We start from the raw sequence: 22,500 nt of genomic DNA on the forward strand, positions 1-22,500 counted from the left end.
TGTTCATTTAGTACATTAAGGTCCATTTAGAGTCAAACAGACCATAAAGCAGGGGATGCTTTAGGGCGGGGCTACAGTGATTGACAGGTCGCTGACGCTACCAGAGCCGTATTCGGTGTCTCTACGTCACTCCTCAGTCCAATTATGGTCACTTCTGTTCACTGGTTGCAAAAAACAAGATGGCGACGGCCAAAATGCCAAACTCGAGGCATCAAAACTGTAGTCCAGAAACAAATGGGTGGCGTTATGAGGACTACATCCACTTCTTAGATTAAGTCTTTGTTTTAAAGTAAACAAAAAGAGTTACATAACATTAAATTCTCAACACTTCTCTCTCCGTCTCTTTCCAGGAGTTGAAGCAGGACATCTCCAGTTTCCGCTACGAGGTCCTGGATCTCCTCGGCAACCGGCGTCCTCCCCGGCGCCACTACTCCTCCTCCGGTGAGGCGGCGAGAGACGACGGCGCCATGGCCTCGGAGGACGACAGCGAATCGGGCGACGGCGCTGGGGGCCCGAAGTCAAAGGGCGTGACGTTCCTGAAACCGCTGCAGGACGACGACGGGCAGTCGCCGACGCTCGGAGTGTCCGCCTTGGTGTGCTCCATTTCTGGGATGACCCGGCTAGAAGGAGGCGTAGAGGGGGAGGAGGAGGAGCTGGAGGAGGGCATTGGATGGGGGGAAGAGGAGGAGGAAGAGGAGGGGAAACCAAAGAGCAACGGGCTGAGAACGACCGTCATCCCTCCGTCCTCCACCAACGTCCTCATGTCCCCGTCCTCATCGTTCTCCTCGACGTTCTCCTCATCGTTCGCTCGTACGAGGACCCGACTGCAGCGCCTCTCGACTCCGGGGTCAAAGACGGAGTCTTTCAAGCGCCTCTCCTACCTGTTCTCGCGCTCCAAGCGCCGAGCCCCGCCCATGCCTCTGCCCCTCCAGTCCCCGCCCTCCTACACCATCTCCGACGGGTTGCTCCGCCCCCTGGGGAGCCACGGCCACGCCGACTTCGGAGTCGTTGGCGTGACCAGGAGCGAGACCCACCTGAACGAGGTGGGCCGCTCGGTCGACATCAGTAACCCCTCGTTCTCCCCGCGGAGAACGAACGGGCGGGACTCGCTCCTGACGCTGCCCCTCCCGCCCCCGTGCCCCTGCCAATCCCTGCACTGTGCTTCCAACATGTCCGAGTCCAGCTCGCGCCTCCTGGACTCCAGCGAGGACGTTTTCCAGGGCGGAGGCGTGGGAGGAGCGGGCGAGGGCGGCGTGGATGGAGGAAGGGGGTTGATGATTGGCGGGTGGGTGGGACCCTGCGATGACGTCATAGAGGACTCCGTGACCACGCAGCTATAGGAGAGAGGGACAACCAGACTGTTTTTCTTTGTTTGTTTGCAAAATGGCTGAACATGTTCAAAGGAAGAGAGACGGAGAGAGAGAGAGGGGGGGGGGGAGGGGTTCTAGAACTCAGCAGGATGGGTTCCGGAATCACGCGCATTCTAGACGGCAACAATTTCAAAGAGCGGAGCGGCTTCAGTGATGGTTCCAGAAGGGATGCTGACACCGGGCAGATGTCCATAAAAACAGTTTGACATCATCTGGGTGGAATATGGCGGATGACACATTATTGTTTACTCTTGTCCATTAAAAAAGATTGCCCCATGCAAGTTAGGTAGCAAGCGCTGACTAGATACCCAGTGGGCAAGCTAGATAGAAAGCGAGGGAGCTACCAAAGTAAAGAGCCGTTCACGTGCCGCAGCTTGTTTTTGTCAGTGTCGCGACAGCTGCGACCAGAGATCAAAGATAGTTCAACTTTTGGAACGATGCACCGCGTGTCATGTGACGAGGGACAATCAATCAGAGCTGATACCTTCTCTGTATCCTGTGTCGGTCTAAACGGTCAAATAAAAGGAGAAGTTAATGGTTGTAGTGCAGAGCTACCCGGAGCTTCACTATCCGTCCCTCTGAATATATTCTTCACGTTAACTGTAAAAAACTGATTTAGAACGAATTAGAATTAGCTTCCACGTTGTGCTGCTCCCTGCATGCGTCGCTTTCCCCGATTCTTTCCCATCACAGTATCTGGGAATGTTTTACGCTCATTAAACCCCTCATAGTTTAAAAGTTCATGACACAAACATTCATAATTTAACTTGAACTGACAGCGGTGTCATATATGTCTCCTTCTTAATCACAAAATCACGCCAAACTGTATTTATTGACGTCTGCCTTCTTTCCACGCCACAAGATGGAGGAGCTTTAAAGGGAGAGTACACGATTTCTTCTTTCTCCTGGGAAGAATCAAACACGCATGATTATTACGGAGTTACAAGTAGCCAAAGCGACTTTTCAGAAAAGGATATATCTTTAAAAAGTAGAAAATCCTGTTTTTTTTGCCCTTTAACCGCAAACCAACGGAATGAGAATCGGAATTAAATCCTCTTGAAACCGCCGGAATTTGAACGGAACAAACCCTGAAATTCTTTCAGCCAAATGGAGCACATCCGAACTTGAAATTGCCAAAAACAATTGACCGTGGACCAGATGGAATAACCTCCCCTTTAACTCTGGGTTCTGATGGATTCAACCGAATCGCTGGGTTGAAAGAGAACAACGTGGAACCGTCGCTCTGCTGTCGACAGGCCGCACCCTCTCTCTCTGCAACAACAAGGGCCAAGGAACTTTACTTTATCCTAATAACAGTTACACTAGTAATAATAATAACGCTAATAATAATAATAATAAGAGACTTCTAATAATAGCACCGAGGACTATTCTGGTTTCTTAAGACTGTCTTTGCTTCTACTTGAGTTGCCTACGATATCCTGGCTTCTCGTTCAGCTCTTCCTTAATAAGTACACTTTAACCTGGTGAATAGAAATATATACGCTGATGTTTATTGTGGGGAAGAAGGGTGACGGGTGTGTGAAGGGGGGAGAAAGGAGGCGGAGGGAATAATGGGAGGCGGGGGAGGTCGACCGAATGGGGAACAATCGGAGAGAGTAGAGACGGGTTTGCCTTTCTTTCTGGGAAAATCTATTTTAAAGGGAAATTTCACCAGAATTTCATCTTGAATCTTTTATTTTATTTCTTTTCTTTTTATTTTATTTTCTTGAAGTCGCTCAGTGCTGCGTCTTCAAAAAACATACGTTGGCATGAGCAGAGGCTGTTGAATTATACTCTGGTCTATTATACGACTGTCAGAGGCGAAGTAGAGAAATTATGCATGTTTGATCAAAAAAAGAATAAAATTAAAGAAAAAGAAAACACCGTTACCTGCAACACACACATGCAAACACACGCTCACATATATCCGCTGGTGTGATGAGTAGCTGCTAAATGTTTTATGAGCGAGTCCGCCGCCTTCTGGGTGACATCATCCGTCTCTCCTTCTTGTCCTCTTGATTGTCCAATCCATAATCTGTCTCTTTACCTTTCTTACAACCACACACACACACACACACACACACTGTCGCCTCGGGCCAGCGCTATGACCTCACCACCAGCTGTCTTGGCAGCGGCGGCGGCAGAGAGCTTCAACCCGTTTCAATGAATCACAACATCCCCGAAATGTCACGGATTACCCCCGTGCTCACCGTCCTGTAATCATGATGTCACGTCACGGAGTCGGGGAGCTTCCGGGACTAGTGGGGGGGGCAGGGGCAGCTGAGTGGTTGGTGGTGACACCCGACAGACGACTAACTTTAATCCTGCTGCCGTTCTTCAGCCCGGTGTCACGGCAGCTTGTGAAATGCAATCTATTGGTTTCGTGTACAGGGACACGAATGTCTGTTGTTTTCATGACGCTTAGCACGAAATTAATGTCAATGAAAAGTCAATTAGGATCCTTATTTGTGGTCGACACAGAAATTAAATGCATCCGTGTGACAGTTTTCATAAACCTAACTGTTGGTTTAGTTGCTTAAACCTAACTGTTGGTTTAGTTGCTTGAACCTAACTGTTGGTTTAGTTGCTTGAACCTAACTGTTGGTTTAGTTGCTTGAACCTAACTGTTGGTTTAGTTGCTTGAACCTAACTCTTGGTTTAGTTGCTTGAACCTAACTGTTGGTTTAGTTGCTTGAACCTAACTGTTGGTTTAGTTGCTTGAACCTAACTCTTGGTTTAGTTGCTTGAACCTAACTCTTGGTTTAGTTGCTTGAACCTAACTGTTGGTTTAGTTGCTTAAACCTAACTGTACGTAGTTATTTTAAAGACAACCATGATGTTTTTCCATAACCTAACTAAGACGTTTAGTTGCCTTAATCTAACTTTCGTTTTTAACGTAACGTCCCTGGACACAAAATCAAAGGATCCATTTCGTGACTATTTCACAAACTGCCGTGAGACCGTGTGAGAAAAAACTGCTTTTGTTTTCAAAAACATAAAATGATCTTTAGTTTGAACCGTGTAGTGTTTGTGCCGGAGGCGTCAGATCAGCTGTTGTTACAGAGGTCTTTTACTGAACTGAATGTGAGGACTAGTTAACCTGCTGTGTCCATTTCACAGCGTTACTGTCAACAACACACAGTGAGCACTTTAGACAAAGTAAAGGAAGGTGACAGGTGACAAAAATACAACATATATTTGGGTTTAGTTCAAACTCTTTAGAGGACAATATCACATCCTCATGTGGAGTTTTAAAGCTGCTCTAATCAATGTTTTTATATTAAATGCTTTGAAAATGTATTTTGTCAACTAGCTTCTTACTAATAAAGGAATCCTTCATCAACACAAAGTCCAAACAGAACGTTTCACTGTTCAACTCTCAATAGCAGTGATAAGAAGAGAATCCATGTTTCAGATAAATATCTAACTGTGATTATTTTTGACTGATACTGTAATTCTGATATGACATCAGAGGAAAGGATCATTTTTATATCATTATTTTCATTCTCATTGAAACACATATAAACATGGTTGTGGTGGGATTTCTGCATCAAACAAAGACGTTTTCTCTCGTTTGTAGAATATGATGTGAAGGACATTATTTAGTTTAAAATGGTGTTTTGACAAACATTGTGCATCCCACAGTCGGCTATATTGTGATTTAGCTAACTTCCTGGAGGGGAAATACTGGTTTTTTTGAGGGACTAAAAGTTGTTAAAATGACTGTATGTAAAGTGAAAGGTGTCGCTTTGAGCCTCTTTTAGCTCTTTGTTTTGTTTTTCGACCTACATTCTCCGTCCTCTGCCCAACAAAACACATTCCTCTCTGAAGAGAGTGAGTACTGGACTCAAAAATCAATTCATAAGCTGCTGCATGTATAAATACACAACTTCTCCCCAAGAAATGTGATCTTACGTAATCAGCATGATGGAGAAGTTTGTCGGAAAAGGTCGGAGCCACGCTGTTGTTTCTGGAGAACGATTGTTTCTGACGGAGAAGGTGACCAAAGAAGGGAAGGAGACGAGAGTAAAGGGCCCCAAAGAGTTTAAATGCAACCCTGTTGCAACTTCTGACTGATGAAATAAGATTTTCTCAGCTTTTCTTAACAGAAAACAGAGAAAAAACCTCATAATATCACTCGTATATATATCTTAGAGCAATGTAGTGTTCACATTGTGTCTCTAAATGAATCTGAGGTCCACTAAAGCGTTGGTCGAGCTGGAAATCCTGCTGCGAATCCTCAGTGCGTCTGACTCAACTCGACATCACACAGACTGCAGATAAACCCAGAGAGCAGGAACGAGGGGGAAAAAAATGGATTCTCTTAGTTACCACGGCAACCAGCCTGCATGTCACCACCCCATAATCAGAGCCGCGCGGTGCGATGCATGCACCGAGCCACAGGTTTGATAATCCATCACACCTCATCCATCGCAGTGACAACCGCGGCCGGGGGGCTGAGATCTGAAAGTGTTGCGACGAGCGAGGACTTTTATTTTGAAAGGAGTATTGATCGATTGAAAGGGTAGCTGTCACCAAGACTTAAGGGTCACCGCCTGTTATTAACACACACACACACACACACGGTAACACGCCACAACACCGGTGCGACCGATCAATCGATCACACTGATTGATCGGTATCAATAATACCATGATTCAATGCTGCTGAGCCTTTGATGTGTATTTATCAAGACTCATACACAACGTGTGTGTGTGTGTGTGCGTGTGTGTGTGCACGGTAGAAAGAGGAACTATGCAATAAAGAAGCAAATTGAGCATCATTGAAGACGATGTCTTCTAAAAGGACAGATGGGACGACACACACACACCTACACAGGTTTGCAGGTTTGACTTTAAGTAGTTTGAGGCGGCTGCAGCCTCCAGTCCACTTTAATAATGCTGTGTGATCTCTGCAATGTGAATCTCACACACACACACACACACACAGAGACACACAGAGCAGTAATAGTCCTGTGTGCCTCCAAGGCAACCGAAGACAACCTCTTGTCCACTGCTATAGATCTTAGGTGTGTGTGTGTGTGTGTGTGTGTGTGTGTGTGTGTGTGTGTGTGTGTGTGTGTGTGTGTGTGTGTGTGTGTGTGAGTGTGAGAGAGGGGAGGGAGGGAGGGTTGTTGTATCACATGACGCAGAATCCTTCAGAAACAACAACAACGTCGGAGGAGTTTTCATTTTAAATACGGAAGATGGAAATAAGAAAAAAACTAATCTGCTGATACATTTTCCATCTTTCATCAATAATATTTGCTTTATACTTTACATTGAAAGTTATTTTACTAATTATGAGTTATGCTAAAATGGATGTTAACAGTGTATTGTTGCGCATATAAGTATTTGTTAATGATGGCCAAATAATTTGTAAATCTTTTGTTTTAATTGTTTGTAAAACATCTATGAACATTACATTGATATTTTTAACACTTTGTTAATGGTTATTATTTGGTTTGTAAACCGACCGCGGTTTTGAAGCCTCGACTTTGTCATTTAGGTCGTCGCCATCTTGTTTTTTTGCAACCAGAAGTGACACAAAAGGACGGAGCTAAGTACGACTGAAATGCTGAATCATAAACATTTGTAAGCGACCAAAATGTTACAATTGACTTTCATGAAGTGAAAACACACTGTGAAAGGGTTAAAGGTCTGTCTGACTCTAAATGGACCATAATGTACTAAATGAACATCATGCTGTATTGAAGAAGACTTGAAACTAGAGATTGAGACCATAAACTCATGTTTACAATGTTTACTGAGGTAATAAATCAAGAGAATTAGAGTCATTTTCTCATAGACTTCTATACAACCAGAGGAGTCGCCCCCTGGTGGACACTAGAGAGAATGCAGCTTTAAGACACTGACTTCACTTTTCAGTACCGGAGGTTTCTTCATCTTGTTGTCTTTACTCTCAATCACCATCACATCTGTGTGTTACAGCTTAGCTACACCGACTAACACACAGCTTTGAACCCGTTAACGTGACTCTAAACGACACTGAATACTTTAATCAATAATCAAATACCAGCATGTGGTTTTGGTCATTTTGTTGCTGAGTGGTTTTAAGATCTGACTGACTGTTCCTTTAAGAAAAAGACCAAAACAATTTGGCGTGGCTACTCATCACACACAGTGACACACACACACACACACACACACATATATATATATATATATACATATATATACATATATACATATATGTATATATATGGCATCATTCAGGTTCCGCTACTCACCTTCTAAAGGGATTTTGAGATCTAAAAATAAAAAAAACCTGGCCTTGTTTTTCTTTGTTATTTTTGGAAATTTCCACATGGATGAATGTATGACTGTGTTATTTTTCTAGAACCGGACGGCTATAGCGCACGTTGTTGACTCTTTAATAAAGGCATCCTTAGAAAACTGGGCTGTGCTCCGACTCTTTATTTGACTGGCGTCCCTTCATCTTTAGTTTTGAAACAGGTTTCCAAACAGGAACTACCATTTTCTTCCAGTTTCTGCCTTCATTGCATTGGTAGAAAGGTATAATTATATATCTTTAATTCTACAGCAGTATATATTTAAACATATTTACCGCTGCAAACAACAGCGAGAGGGTGATGAAGTGGAGTCGTGGTGAGTTCAGGTGTTTACATCCATCCTGTTCTTTAAACTGATACAAACATTGTGAATATAATTAATATAAAGTCATATTTTAACGCTAGAGAGGAGAAATCAAGGATCAAGGATAATCAAAGATGGAACCGTTGCCACCATCATTTAAAAGAACACCCTCCGAACACCCAAACACCTGCTACATGTCCACAAAGAGAAGCTTTAAATTGAAATGTGCCGTTGTCAGTCGCTTCGTCTGCTCCGGCTCTGCAGCTCAGGTTTATTTTTAGACACGTTTTTCTGAGACTCACTCTGAGACTGTCTCCTCTGATGGAGCGGGTTGTGAGGAAGAACCTGCTCACCAGGAGACTGTGAGGATGTGGTTTCTCACAGTCTAGATCCAGGTAAACCAGGTCAAGTAGTAGTGGATTTTACTTATGTAAGCAGAGTTTAATTTATTCATATCGTATGTATTTATTAATGTTATACTATATGGGCAAAATTACGTTGGACATCCACATCTGGGGCTGTGTTTTATCTTCCTCTCCTTCCAATTGACTCTTCGCTAAGTCCCGCCCCTCGAACGCAGACTGGCCAATCACAGCAGGGTTCAGATTTGGAGCTCGTCAAGTTTAAACGCTGTGTGATCGAGATACTCGTTACCCGAAGAGGTTGGAGGAAGATATACATTTAAAAAATGTTACGTTTCTACATAAAAAAAACCTGTGGAGCTAACACTAGCAGAGTACGTTAGCACATCATAAGCTAGTGTTATGCTATGCTAGCTACTGAAGGTATGCTAATTGTAAACACATGCTGCTAACAGTGACAAAGAGGAAGAGTGTTGTTCCTTTATTTCATTGTCTTCTGTCTCGATATCCTGATTATGTGGTGGTTTATTTTTACACTGTGAGCTGTAGCTTTTAGCTTCTATCTTTATCGTGGAATCTTCTGTCTGCTTCTCTCTGAAATCACCTTTTTCCCAAAAATTAGATAATAATTCTTCAGGGAGTGCAGTTAGTGACAGTGTGGGCTCCGTGGTAACGTAGCGGGGGGCGGGGCTTAGCCAACGGTGAATAGATGGAGTTGTTAAAGCTACAGCACACGAAGATATTTTACAGAGCCGGGACAAAATGATGTAAGTAGCCAGCTAGCTACAACTGACAGAATAAAATGTTTAAATTTGGGCTAAATACCCTAAAATTGAAAGCTTGTTAGGCGTAGCAACAGGAATTAAGGGGGTCGGGGCTCAATTTCATCTTAATATTTCCCAAAACAAGACTCCTTTTTTATGTAAAGGTAGGAAAATGTTGAGTAAATGATGTAGCAGAACTTTTTTTAATGCATGAACCCAAACTGTAACCAGAGAAGAGGAGCATTCAGATTTTCAATGAAGACATATTTTTGTTTGAATACAAAGCCTCTAACCACAGTCACCTCTATTCTCTCTGTTGTCTGGGATGCTTTTAGTGACCAGGTTGGTGTCACTGTTTCACTGTTGTGTGTTGTGTGTTTGCATACACGTTGGTTTTAAAGTGTAAAAAGAAGCCGCCTCTTTTCATACCGTATGAGTTGAGAGCGAGTGAGCTTTTCAACAACCTGCTATATAATCTGAATGTATTATTATTTTATTCAAGGAACAGCTGAAAAGGAGAGCAGAGATGAGAGAGATGAGTTATTTATTTTTTAACAAAGCCCTCGCTTGCCCGTTGTGTGGGCTGCACTGCTGAATAAAATACAGCTTTCATCTCGTTCGCTCACTCTTTCTCTCTCTCTCTCTTCATCAACCTCCCCTCCACCAACTCAGTGTCAAGTTCTGCTATGAGACACACAGCGATCTGTGTGTGTGTGTGTGTGTGTGTGTGTGTGTGTGTGCTGTGGAATGAGAAGCTGGCTGTCCTTTTGGCAGTAAACTGAAGCACCTCTCAGCAAAACTGGACTATTATTGAACTACTGAGAAACACATCGCTTTATTCCCTCTCACTCACACACACACACACACACACACACACAGGAATGCATTCAAGCGCACAAAATCGCAATATATTATAGGATGCACGTGCACCGAGGCATACATGTGACTCCTCTACAGGTAATTATGTTCGCACATTGCACGTATACTTGCAACAGTTCATCTACTTTCTTTTACGTCTCTTTTCATTTTAAAACAGATATATTTTACATATTCTGTCATTGTAAATGCCCAATTTTATATTTATGATTCTTGACTTTCGCAGCACCACAAATGTATTTATTTACCAGTGACAGTGCACATTAATCAACATTTCAGTTTTAGCTACAGAGCTAATCTTCGCCTGCAGTCCCTGGGCAGGTTATACAATTCAGTGGGCTAATGTTAGCGGTACGATGCTACAACAAACACTATAGTGCAACACTGGGCAGCACAATACAACAAAAACAATGCTAGTATGTAACAGCAGTGCCAGAGATGAGGTAGTATGATTACTCGTGATTGCAGGTTTGGGTTTCTTTAAGCCGTCTGTTTAGTTTTTGTTTAAAGGTAATCTAACTATGTTTATCCACCAACATATGAATGTAGAATCCCTAGAATGTAAAAAACCTAATTGACAATAAGCCATAGGCTAGACTACAATGAGTGCCTCTTTAAAAAGAGATTATATTAATAACTGTTTGTGTTGATGCTCTTTTTAGGGACGGAACGACATGACAGTTTCACTGCTGTCTATTTATATTAAGTATTAATGATTGATGTCATTGTTAAAGATAACAACTCTTGAATTACCTCACCCACATTAAACACTCACACACACCTGACGCGTGCAGCTGGTCGAAGGCTATCGGCTAAAAAAGCATGTCCAGTGACCCCAAACCAATCAAATGGCAGCATTTCGCCATTGGCAACTGATGGTCTTGACTTGGCAAAATACACACGCACACAAACACACAAACACACACGCACACACCCACACACACACAGGGTTTGTTCTAAATTCAATATTACATAACCTGTAGTAACATATTGGTCTTTAGGTTTGTGCATGGCTCCCTCTGTTGGATGAAATAAAAAACTACAAAACAACTGGTAACACTGAGGCCAAAGATAGTCTATAAACAGGAGGAGTTACTCCCTAGCATTGGTGTTAATTCATGTGTGTTGGTCCACAATATGTACCTCTGAGATGTAGTAAAAGTACAATATTTACCTCTGAGAATACCTCGAATATGTACCTATGTTAAGTACTTCTGTAAATACACAGAAATACATTCCACAACAGCCACTCACCCCCTTACATTAATAATAATAAACAGGTCAAATTAATGAGTTTTATTCGTGTTCGGCACAGAGTGATACCTCTCTCATATTTATTCCTCTTTTTGGCCCCCTCTGCCTCTCATTGGTCCAGCTGCTGCCACTTCTACCGTTCTGATTGGCCCTCAGCTCAAAGCGGAAGTAGTCGCTTCTTCATTTCGCTGCAGCTGTGATGAACCAGGAAGAGGATGTAGAAACTGAGCGATAACGGTCCTTTTCAAGCCTTTTTTAACGTATAAACCGACTTTTATGAGTAGATAACGAGTCGAACAAAGCTGACGATATGATTTTAGCGGCGTATTTATCGTTTTTCTCCATACTTTCGTCGGTCGGAGCAGCTAAGACCGCAGGAGACGATGACTGGGTCTATCTCCCCAACAAATGTGAAGGTAAACCTAAACCAGGGTCCGAGGACCTGAATGAGGAATAAAGAAGATGTCACTGTAGTGTATCTGTCTGCTGGCTCAACTTCACTAAAACATGGCGGATGTTACCACAATAATCACTGTTTACATTCGGCTTGGTCACACAATGTCAACAACATCCTCTAAATAGCTTCTTCTTGAGACCAAATGGTGTTAATGGTCTTCATCTATGAGTTGTTTAATTTAGTCGAAGAGCAAATTGCATTAATATTAAATATATAAATGTAAAAAATGCACAATATATATTATTCCATTTCATTGTATATATTGTGCATTTTTTATATTTAACATTTTTTACTCTTTTAATTTAATTTAATATATTGTGCATTTTTATACTCAATATATATTTTTTTTATTGTCACAAAAAGCTGCCAATATTTGTTTTAAACATAATTACTTTTATATAATTTGTAAAATGACAACGTTTTAAAATTATTTTTAAACATATTTAGACATTTCTGTACAGTAATTTACTGATCTGCCCTCATATGTGTCAAAACGCATAAATCAGCTGATAATACCAGCTTTAAATGTCACGCTGGCTGCAGACTAAAACCTCCCTGAATGTTTAAGACAACTTTATAAATAAATAGTCATCTGTGTTGTCATTGACTCTCTTCTCTCCGTCTCCGTCCTCCAGTGTGTAAGTTCGTCAGCATCGAGATGAAGTCGGCGTTCGACGAGACGGGGAAGACCAAAGAGGTCATCGGCAGGAACTACCGCTTCATCGACAGCAAGGGGGCGCCGCCCATCAAATACGTCAAGTCGTGAGTGTTGATGTTACAGTGTGACAGAGAGCGGGGTATAGGCGTGAGTACGGCGTGAGTACGACGTGAGTACGACGTGAGTACGTCCACAATCAACTAAAATTGATTGTGGACGTACAGAAATCAGATGTTTTTACTGTGTTTGGGTTTCATCTATGAGACCACAGACAGGTTTTCTGTGTCTCTCACTGTGAGCATCATTCAAACACACTGAACCTGACATTCTGTAAACAGTTGAAGTGCTGAGGAGCCAACAACATGCTGGTTAACTCAAAGGTTCACCTGTAACAGCACTGAAATAATCAAATAAAAGTCTGACACCGTCAACCAGTGTCTATGTTTTTAAATCTGATCCTCTTGCAGGTGAACCTGAACTCTTTCTTTGTCTCCACAGAGACCTCCGATTCATCGAGGTGATAGAAAATGTGTGTCAGAGGCTGTTGACGTACAATCTGCACAAAGAGAGAAGTGGAAGTAACCGCTTTGCCAAGGTGTGTGTGTGTGTGTGTGTGTGTTACTGAGGTTTGTTGCTGTTATTGAACTTGTTGTGTAGCTGCAGTTTGATGGTAAGTGTCGGGTAAAGCTGCATTTTAAGAAACCTTATTTCTAACATGTTAAAGCTTCTACAGATATTTAAATATTAACATGGGATCAATGGGTTCATACCAAGCAGCAACCTCCGGTTCTGAAGAGTGAAGTCAAAGCTTCATGTGTTAAAGCTGCATTCTCTCTAGTGTCCACCAGGGGGCGACTCCTCTGGTTGTATAGAAGTCTATGAGAAAATGACTCTACTTCTCTCTTGATTTATTACCTCAGTAAACATTGTAAACATGAGTTTATGGTCTCAATCTCTTACTTAAAGTCTGTTGCTCCCCTGTAATGTTTCAGACTGACAAAAACATTTTGATCAGCAGAGTAAACTCGACACAAAACCTTCATTTCCCATGATGCAGTTCACCTGCTTTCAGCTTTTGTTGCACTTTAAAAACAAACATTTTATTACATTTGTTTTACTACTTATCAGCGTTTTTAAAGCAGACGTGTCTCTCTGTAAATAACTTCGATCAACATTTAAGTTAGCTTGGTGGCTAATTTAACGTCAACACTTGTATGTCACAGGCGAGCAGCTACTACAAAATAAAAGCCCTCCAGGTGCTGCCTGTAAATAAAAGCTTGTGTGAAGTTCGTGTCCTGTCTGACGGCTCCATCCTATCTGTCTGCAGGGCATGTCGGAGACCTTCTCCACGCTCCACGGTTTGGTGAACAAAGGCGTGAACGTGGTGATGGACATTCCCTTCGAGCTGTGGAACGAGACTTCGGCGGAAGTGGCCGACCTTAAAAAGCAGGTGCGTTCAAGATCGCCGCTTTCACTGAAAGGGAACGAAAAGTCCTGAATCTGACAGCTAGTGCTTGTGTTGCAGTGCGACGTGATGATAGAGAAGTACGAGGACGTGATTGAGGACTGGTACAAAGGAAACCAGGAGGAGGATCTCACCACCTATCTGTGTGAGAAGCACGTCCTCAAAGGACAGGACAGAGGTAAACAAAACACAGATATAAAAGTCTCTTCTCTTCTTCTTTTACTTCACTTTCACCTCGATATCTTCTTCTTCTTCTTTCCTTTTATTTCTCCGTCCAGCCTGCCTGAACGAGGAGTGGTCCCCGAAGAAGAAGGGCGACCAGGCGGCCATCGCGGAGGACAAGAAAAAGAAGAAGAAGAAGAAGAAAGGAGGCGAGGGCGGCGGCGGCGGCTCGGACGGGGAGAAGACCTCCAAGAAGAAGAAGAACGAGAAGAAGGCCAAGAAGAAGAAGAAGAGTAAAGCTCCGGTGGAGAGAGCCGACGGAGGGGCGTCGGCGGACGAGGAGATCCAGCCACGGGTGCCTCTGTCTGGGCAGAAGACGGAGCTGTGACCCCCCCCCTCCCCCCCCCCCCTCCCCCTGGTTCCCTCTTTTATTCAAAACTTAGTATTAAAAAAAGCAGTTTGCAGCTTGACTACAAGTCAAAGTATTGTTACACACGGTTTTTAATTTGTTTTATTTCAGCTTCTTTTCGTTTTTAAGGCGTTTTTTGAAATTCAAGTTGATCTCGATGGAACCCCCCCCCCCCCCCACCCCCCACCCCCATTAATAACTTTGCGTCACAGCTAGTTCCAGTTCACTTCAACATGGGGGATATTTGGGGGAAATTTTGGTACTTTTAGGCAATCGTTTCTATCGATCACTACGATGACATCATACTCTTTAAGATCTTTTTGGGACTGTTTTAATGTAAAGTCGTCACATTGGGCTCCATTAAACCATTTTATCAACGAAAGAATGTATCGATTTATGAGAAGAAATCATTAATTGAATCATTAGTTGCAAAACGATACGAAAAAAAATCAGATCGCTCAATATATTTACATCAAATACCTCGATTTGTGATAAATAATCCTGAGTAATGTGGATATTATGACTAAGTGGCCGTATTGCATATCAAACATCTAAGACGATATCTAGTCTCATATCAGGATGTTGATAGTTATTGATATTCTGCCTAGCAACTGGAACTCTAACATGTAATCAGACTACTGAGATGCTCATCTAGAGGCTCTTTACCTCTCGTTCCTCTCTGAATGTAGATCAGCAGTTCATCTTTCATGCTGTCTCATCATAATGTGAATTTGTACGTTTGTTCTCATTTATTTTAACGTTTATGTTCATTCCATCTGAAAACTGAGACTTTCACATGATTTGTTTTGAGTTAATTTATCCTTTGTTTCCTGAGACGGTAAATATAAAACATACAGATAATCGCTTTTCCTTATAATATTTTAAATGTTGTAATCTTTTTATTTTTTTTAAGGCAAACACGATTTTAGCATTTTTTTTTGTATAAATGTGATCTTGAGGTCTCAGATTCAGTTAAATTCCCTTTAAAGAGTAAATACAGCACGTGACACCTTTTTAAACGTGATTTCTGTTTTATTTTTCCATTTATTATCTGTGTGTGTGTGTGTGTGTGTGTGTGTGTGTGTGTGTGTGTGTGTGTGTTGCACAACAGCTGCTATTTAAGGCGTGTGTGTATGTGTTTTTTTGTGTGTGTGTGTTTTTACAGATTTTTACTGTGAAGTAAAGTGCTGACTGTGTTGTATTGGAGCCGCTTTCTTGAACCCATGAGCAGACGCAGCAGTGGATCAATAAACAGGTTTAATGACTATTTCCAGGTTTAAAGTGTCATTTTAAAATGTTCTGAAGTTTCACATCATCTCCTCAAAGTAAGTTAGTCACAACATGAATCCTTTATTCCTCCCACTCTCAGAGTGTAACAGCAACTTTGTCAAAATATCATAACAACAATAAATCAATCTTACAGTTGTCTGTATTCAAATAACCATGTGGGTGTAGTGTGTGTGTCAGACCACTAGAGGGAGGCAGAGCTCTACACGTCCTCAGTCAAGACATTAAGTTTTAGTTGTTGCAGCAAAAAGAGAATATTATATTAATTTTGTGTTGCCTGATTTTATGGCTTAAGTTCAAATAGAGGTTTAATATTTTGTCATTGTACAGATCACATTTGGTCTGAAGTAGTAACAAAATAATAACAATAAAAAACATATTCCAAAGAGAAGCTTTTATTGATTAATACAATTCAGCAGATTTTGTTATTTAACACCCCAGCTCTGCAGTTAAGTACAGACATCAGAATATGCAAAATAAGTCACACACGCAACTTCCCTCAACATGTGAGAATATTTAGCTGCAGGGTTAGTTTAGTGACTTCTTAACATCTGTCACAGGTAAGAGCAAGAAACAGACTTTATAGCTGTTCAGCCTCTTTTTGTTGCTTGTATCTGTCTCTGTGCAGTTGTTTTGTCCTCTTTGTAGTCACTTTGCATCTCAATGTGGTTGTTCTGTGTCTCTTTGTCGTTATGTGTCTCTTTGTAGTTGCTTTGGTCTCTTTAGAATCTTTTTGTTTCTCTTTTTTGTTGTTTTATTTTGATGTCATTTTGAGTCCCTCCCTGGTTGGTTCGTGTCTCTTTGAGTTGACATTTTTAAGGTGAAGGCCAGGCGGGCCCTTGACACACTTTGGGCCTTTGGGCCTGTTCCTGGTAGTAATCCATGCTGAATGAGACTGGTTAGGTTAATTAAAGGTAAGAATATCAGTGTAAGCCAACCAGGCGGAGTAGGGTGGGTCGCAATGTTACGAAATCTATTCCTGGGAAGGCATGACCCACTCTATTAAAAAATATATTTAATTTGAATGTTAAAAATATAACAAAATGTTTTTTGGAGAAGATGACCAACCCCAGCTCGAAGTATTCGTACTAACAAGATAATTAACCACAAAAAAAATGTTGTGGTTAAAAAATGTATCTAATGCGTTAAAGATGCATTTTTCTCAATTCATGGTTATGTGAAAATTCGTTACCGGGCCCAACGACGTCACTTGGCGGAACCAGAAGTTGTAATTCCACGGTCGTGTAAAATCTGCTTTAAAGCCAGGTGTTATATAAAAGTCTGTGACCTCGTTGAGTCGTGTTACTATGGAAGCCCATTTCCGGAAGCCAAAAAAATGGCGGAAAAAAAAAAGAAAAAAAATGATTTTTATTATTTTTTTATTTAAAAAAATAAAAAAATAAAAAAGTTCCAGTTGCTGTTTATTGAAGGTCGTCACCTCAGTCACATTGGTTTTATTCTTTATACTTCAGAGCTGCTTCTTGCTTAAAATTGTATTCAAGGGTGCGTTTGCTCAGTACAATCCATGTGAAACATCAACAATTGAAGTATTTCATCTGTTGTTCACCACGTTTAAAGAAGTCTTCAATGTACTCACATTCCATGTATATGTCAAATGTCGTAAAAAAAAAATAAGGCTAAATGCTAAACATTCTCTGGTTCCGGCTTCTCACACGTGTGTTTTTATATTATTAAATATCTTTATGTTTTGGACTGTAAGTCAGACTGAAGTGGCATTTATGTGGATTTTATTCACAATTGTAAAGACCTAACCTTGTTTTTTTTGGCAATTAATTTAATGAATGAGTTAATTTAATGAATGAGTTAATTTAATGAATGAGTTAATTTAATGAATGAGTTGCCACCTGGTAAAGTCTTCCTCGTCCTTTTGTTTCTGATAACGTTGTTGATTTATTTATTGTTTTTACTGACGTTCTTTGGTTCCGCTGCTGTTGTGTCTGCCAGCGATGTGTGTGTGTGTGTGTGTGTGTGATTATGGGAGGTACCAGGCTGTACACGGCAAGAAAAATATTATTCAATTAACTAGAATATTAACCAACAACTTTCATGATACTTAAATTCCTCATCAAGCTCAATTTCTATACATTCTCTGCTTCTTGCTTGTTGTTATCGTTCACTTTAAACTGAATTTCTTTGTGTTTTCCTGATTGTTTCACGGCGGTTTTGTTATAAAGTACAAATAAGTAACCATCAGTCACTCACAACAACACCCTGAAGAACAACAGCACCCTGAAGGAACCTTTATGGAACCAGGAACTTCTCTTCTTCTAGTTCCCTGCAGTTCCTCCGTCACACTGTAGGTGTCGCCCCGTCATCGAGTGTAACGGCAGTTTATATTTCACCTTCTACTGAACTGACCAACAGACAAATCCACTTAAGATGAGACAAAATGAAATGTGTGTGTGTGTGTGTGTGTGTGTGTGTGTGTGTGTGTGTGTGTGAAGGGAATTCAATCCATCAGCCTTTTCTCTCCTTTCAATAATAAAATCCACACACTTCTCTCTCTGTGTGTGTGTGTGTGTGTGTGTGTGTGTGTGTGTGTGTGTGTGTGTGTGTGTGTGGACATGTGCATCTCATGGCTTCTGAGATACCAGTGACAGGTTTGTGTGTGTTTACCTGGTGAATAGTGTGTGTGTGTGTGTGTGTATGTTTGTGTGTTTGAATGAGCACAAAAACAATATGTTGTTTGTGTGTGTTGGTGTTGGATGTGTTTATTTGTTGAATAATTCACATTATGTGTTTATAGAAGACTCGGTGGCCTCAGAGCTCCAATAACACAGGACAAATATTGTGACACACACACACACACAGACTTTATCAGCCATTCTGGGGTTGACAGTTTATTTGGACACGGTGGAAATTGAATGTAGAGACCAAATGTGGACGAGCACACTCACATTTATGTCACCTACGGAGACCCTTCAGTGGCTTCATATGTCCCATATCTTCACCCTTTTTCCTAACCCTGTGAGGACACTGGGTGCTCTCTCACACACACACACACACACACACACACACACACACACACACTGTGACAGGGTTGTGGATGGTGGTCGTTTGGTGATGGAGCAGAGAGAAATGGTCGCCTCTAATCTGGAGAAAACGAAACAGGCGTTTGAATGGAAATATTGATTCTTCCTCCTATTTCAATCTTCATCAGGTATTATCTCTGTGTGTGTGTGTGTGTGTGTGTGTGTGTGTGTGTGTGTGTGTGTGTGTGTGTGTGTGATGTACAAGCTCTCCTTTCTGTTTGTCTCTCACACGCCCTCTGAAATGATTTTCTGTCCCATGAACAAGTACACAATAACTAGTAAATTACACTATTAATGCTACACACCTGCTGTCTGTGCTCACAGTGAGTGGGGGGGGGGGGGGGGTGTATATAAATAAATATGTATCTTGACAAATTATGCCACTGAATAAATAAATAAAACCATAATCAATATATATATATACTCTATAATTTACCTTCATAATACACGTAACTGAATAGAGCTTGAAGGCGTCGTGGTGCAGCCTCCGTTAGCATTCGCTGTTAGCGCCGTTATTTAGCCAAGCAGGCTACCGTGCTGCTAACCGGCTGCTAACAGCTAGCTCGCGCCCTCATAGCCACCTCATAATAACACCCTCCTCTAACTAAAGCTCCGTGTCGACCTCGTCTGGCATGTTGACGCGCTGCACCGACTCCTTCAACGTGATTCACATCAACACTTTAGAGCCGCAGCAACAAAATGTCAGCGTGCTCTCCCGCCTTCTTCTTCTTCTTCTGATGTGACCTGAACGTGACACGAAGGACGAAGACGGGGAAAGGTGATAGAAGTTATAATAGAGCGAGGAAACGTTTGAGAGCGAGAGAGAAGGGAGTGAAAGGTCAGAAAGAGGAGATTTCTGACCTCTGACCTCCTAACACCCATCATGAAGTCAAATCTTCTGCGTTAACTGAAAGCCATTTGTTGTGTTTCCAGGTTAAACAACAGACTATTGTCCAAAACCTCACTGTGAAGCTCCAGTGTGACCTCCAACATTACTCTGAGAGGAAGAGACGGCAGAGGAGCAAAACACAAAGAGAAGATGAGACTAATATCCATCAGTTAGCCCCGGCGCTCCAATTCATCTTCGTTCTGCTCACAGCGGTGTGTTCAGGGAAGGTCAAAACCCGGAAAATAGGCTACACACACCAGGCGTTTTGTCACCAGACACCCTTCACCTGCCTCCCGAACGCAACTGGGACACGGCCGCCTCCAGAAATACATCAGGCGGAGCGGAGCAGCGCCGCATTCGCTCTGCTTTTTACACCGCTTCTCGTTTTGTTTTTAATAAGGAGCAGAAGACCGGCACGAGGTGACATTTAGTCGGTTTCGAGTTCTAGAGAATCGTCACTAATTATCTCGTGTCGGTCCGCATGTGGAGCGGATAGGGACGGGTACTCTAGTAGTACTCTGATCAATACTCTGATCAGAGTATTGAAGATTGTGTGAGGAAAAAGACAATTAATGAGGAAAGAATTGACTTTGCTTTATTATTCTTTGATGTAAACTAAACTCGCACATAGCAGCTCGTCTAACAGGCTCCAGACTATCAACAGTTCTAAACGTCCTCCTTTCACTTTGTTATCCTCATCTATAGTGTTTGTTTTCTTCATAAAAACACACGATTCAAATGATTAGGAAATAAAAGATTGTATTTATATTGCTAAAAAAATCGGACTCATAATTTGTCTCTAATATCTATTTGCGTTGTTGTGAAAACATCTTCAAACAACTGGATCCATTCAAGTTTCTCACCAAAACTACATCTGAACACATCACAGTAGGGTTCTAATTTACATTCGCCGTGTAATCATTTTCACCGAACAGAGCCTGAACGCATCATAATGTAACTGAACGAAACCGCAGTACGTTAGCCGTTAGCGGTGCTGCTACGGCTAACAATGCTACGCTAACGTGATGACAAATACATTTTTCCAATAACTTCTTCTCAATAAAAGCCTCCCGCTGGTTTCGCCGGTGGAAAGGAGCAGCGGCAGGAAATGTTCAGTTAGCACGAACACAACACGGCTCCTCACATCGCCGTTCATGTTTAACAGGATCTGAAGTCTGTATTCAATCCACCGCGCTTCGGAGTTTGTTTTTTTAGGGTTTTCAAGCCTTCACCACTAGAGGGCAGTGTTTACAGTTCATGCCAGCATCAATACGTTGTTGTTTTATTTATTTTAATTAGTCCACCATTTATAATTCGAAATTATGAGATAGAAAGTTGAAATTATCAGAGTTGAAATTATGACAAAGTCATAATTATGAGATAGAAAGTCATAATTTAGAAATGGATTGTGAGTACATTGAAGACTACTTTTATTTTGGCGGTGCTGGGCTTCCATAGCTGTCGGCTCATCACAGCCCCTCCAGTTCTGTGGAGACGACACAGCTACGACACTAATGGAGGATACATGACATTTGGAGCAGAAAGGTGTGACATGCAAGCCTTCACACTTACTGTCTCGCACGCATTTACATACCCGGACACACACACACACACACACACACACACACACACACGCACTCCTCCAGGCCCTGCCATTAATAACAGCTGACCTTTGCACGTTTAGGCTGTGAAATGATAGTAAAGCAGACCTGAGGACGGAAGATCACACTCTCCTTCACGTCTCATCCCTCCATCATGTCCTGCCGTCTATTTTAGCATCATTGTCTCACAAGTCTGTTTCTCTTGTACAGTGAGAAAGCAAAACTCCAAAAGATGCAACACAAAAGCACAATATTAATAATGAGCTGTTTACATGATGTTCGTCACGATGGATACGTCCACTTCTACAGTGGTTGAGACTCACATTCTGAATGAGCTCTACAAGAAACAATGCTCCTAAAGCTCCCTCCTTCTCTCTCCCCTCTCTCCTTCTTATTTTTAAGTATTATTGTCTTAAAAATCATTAACATCCCTGGTTCTTACCTTTCAAAATAAAAGCGCTAGACATATTCCCTCAGCATTTCTCTAAAAAGAAAATCAATAAAACATCTTACAGTAGATGAGCTTTTACAATAATTTACCTCAGTTTGGGTTTATACATTTTAAATATCTTAAATGTGTTTTAAGCTAAAATAGTTAAAAGTTTAAATCTTATCTTATGATCGGAGCCACTTGATGAAATCATCCCCAAATAATTAGACAATGTGCATGAAAGTTATTGGTCCAAAGTCGACCGGCTCTCAACTCTTCTGCCTTTCAACTAAATTCAAAGAGTTTTTTTGGCATGAAAGTTAAAAAAGAACTCTGAGCAGCCAAACCTCAAAGTTTACTTTCCTTCTTTTATTCTGCATGAAACGAACCGAAACGTGTTCCAGAATCAATCCTCCGTCCACTTTGAGCCGCTTCCATCGCTTCCTTTTCCCTCCTCTCTCTCCTTCTCTCTCCCTCCTCTCTCCTTCTCTCCTCTCCCCTCCTTCTCTCTCCCTCCTCTCTCCTTCCTCTCTCCTTCTCTCTCCCTCCTCTCTCCTTCTCTCTCCTCTCCCCTCCTTCTCTCTCCCTCCTCTCTCCATCCTCTCTCCTTATCTCTCCTCTCCCCTCCTCTCTCCATCCTCTCTCCTTCTCTCCTCTCCCCTCCTTCTCTCTCCCTCCTCTCTCCTTCCTCTCTCCTTATCTCTCCTCTCCCCTCCTCTCTCCATCCTCTCTCCTTCTCTCTCCTTTCCCCTCATTCTCTCTCTCTCCTTCCTTCTCTCTCCATCTCCCTTCTCTCCTTCTCTCTCCTCTCTCCTTCTCACTCCTCTCTCTCTCCTCCTCCCTCCT

General features: G+C 41.9%; 2 protein-coding genes across 2 annotated transcripts in view; both read left to right on the plus strand.

The window, feature by feature from the left end:
* Positions 1-1,340, plus strand: part of trpc5a (transient receptor potential cation channel, subfamily C, member 5a) — a 49,839-nt gene extending 48,499 nt beyond the window's left edge. The window contains exon 17 of the mRNA XM_076092217.1: positions 351-1,340. Coding sequence (XP_075948332.1) covers positions 351-1,340 — 990 coding nt within the window. The remainder of the gene's footprint in view (positions 1-350) is intronic.
* Positions 1,341-11,424: 10,084 nt separating this feature from the next.
* Positions 11,425-15,663, plus strand: cnpy3 (canopy FGF signaling regulator 3). The gene is made up of 6 exons (XM_076092337.1): positions 11,425-11,659; positions 12,336-12,462; positions 12,857-12,953; positions 13,686-13,808; positions 13,884-14,001; positions 14,102-15,663. Exons 1-6 carry the CDS (start codon positions 11,554-11,556, stop codon positions 14,371-14,373), a joined length of 843 nt encoding a protein of 280 aa, XP_075948452.1. The 5' UTR covers positions 11,425-11,553; the 3' UTR covers positions 14,374-15,663.
* The last annotated feature ends 6,837 nt before the right edge of the window (positions 15,664-22,500 follow it).

This window comes from Anarhichas minor, unplaced genomic scaffold (assembly GCF_050575085.1).
Source record: "Anarhichas minor isolate MPS153535 unplaced genomic scaffold, ASM5057508v1 ptg000016l, whole genome shotgun sequence".
NCBI lineage: Eukaryota > Metazoa > Chordata > Actinopteri > Perciformes > Anarhichadidae > Anarhichas > Anarhichas minor.

Coding starts and splice junctions, on each gene's coding strand:
- cnpy3 (XM_076092337.1), top strand. CDS start 11,554: ATGATTTTAGCGGCGTATTTATCGTTTTTCTCCATACTTTCGTCGGTC. Junction 12,463..12,856: donor CCCATCAAATACGTCAAGTC/GTGAGTGTTGAT, acceptor TTGTCTCCACAG/AGACCTCCGATTCATCGAGG. Junction 13,809..13,883: donor TGGCCGACCTTAAAAAGCAG/GTGCGTTCAAGA, acceptor CTTGTGTTGCAG/TGCGACGTGATGATAGAGAA.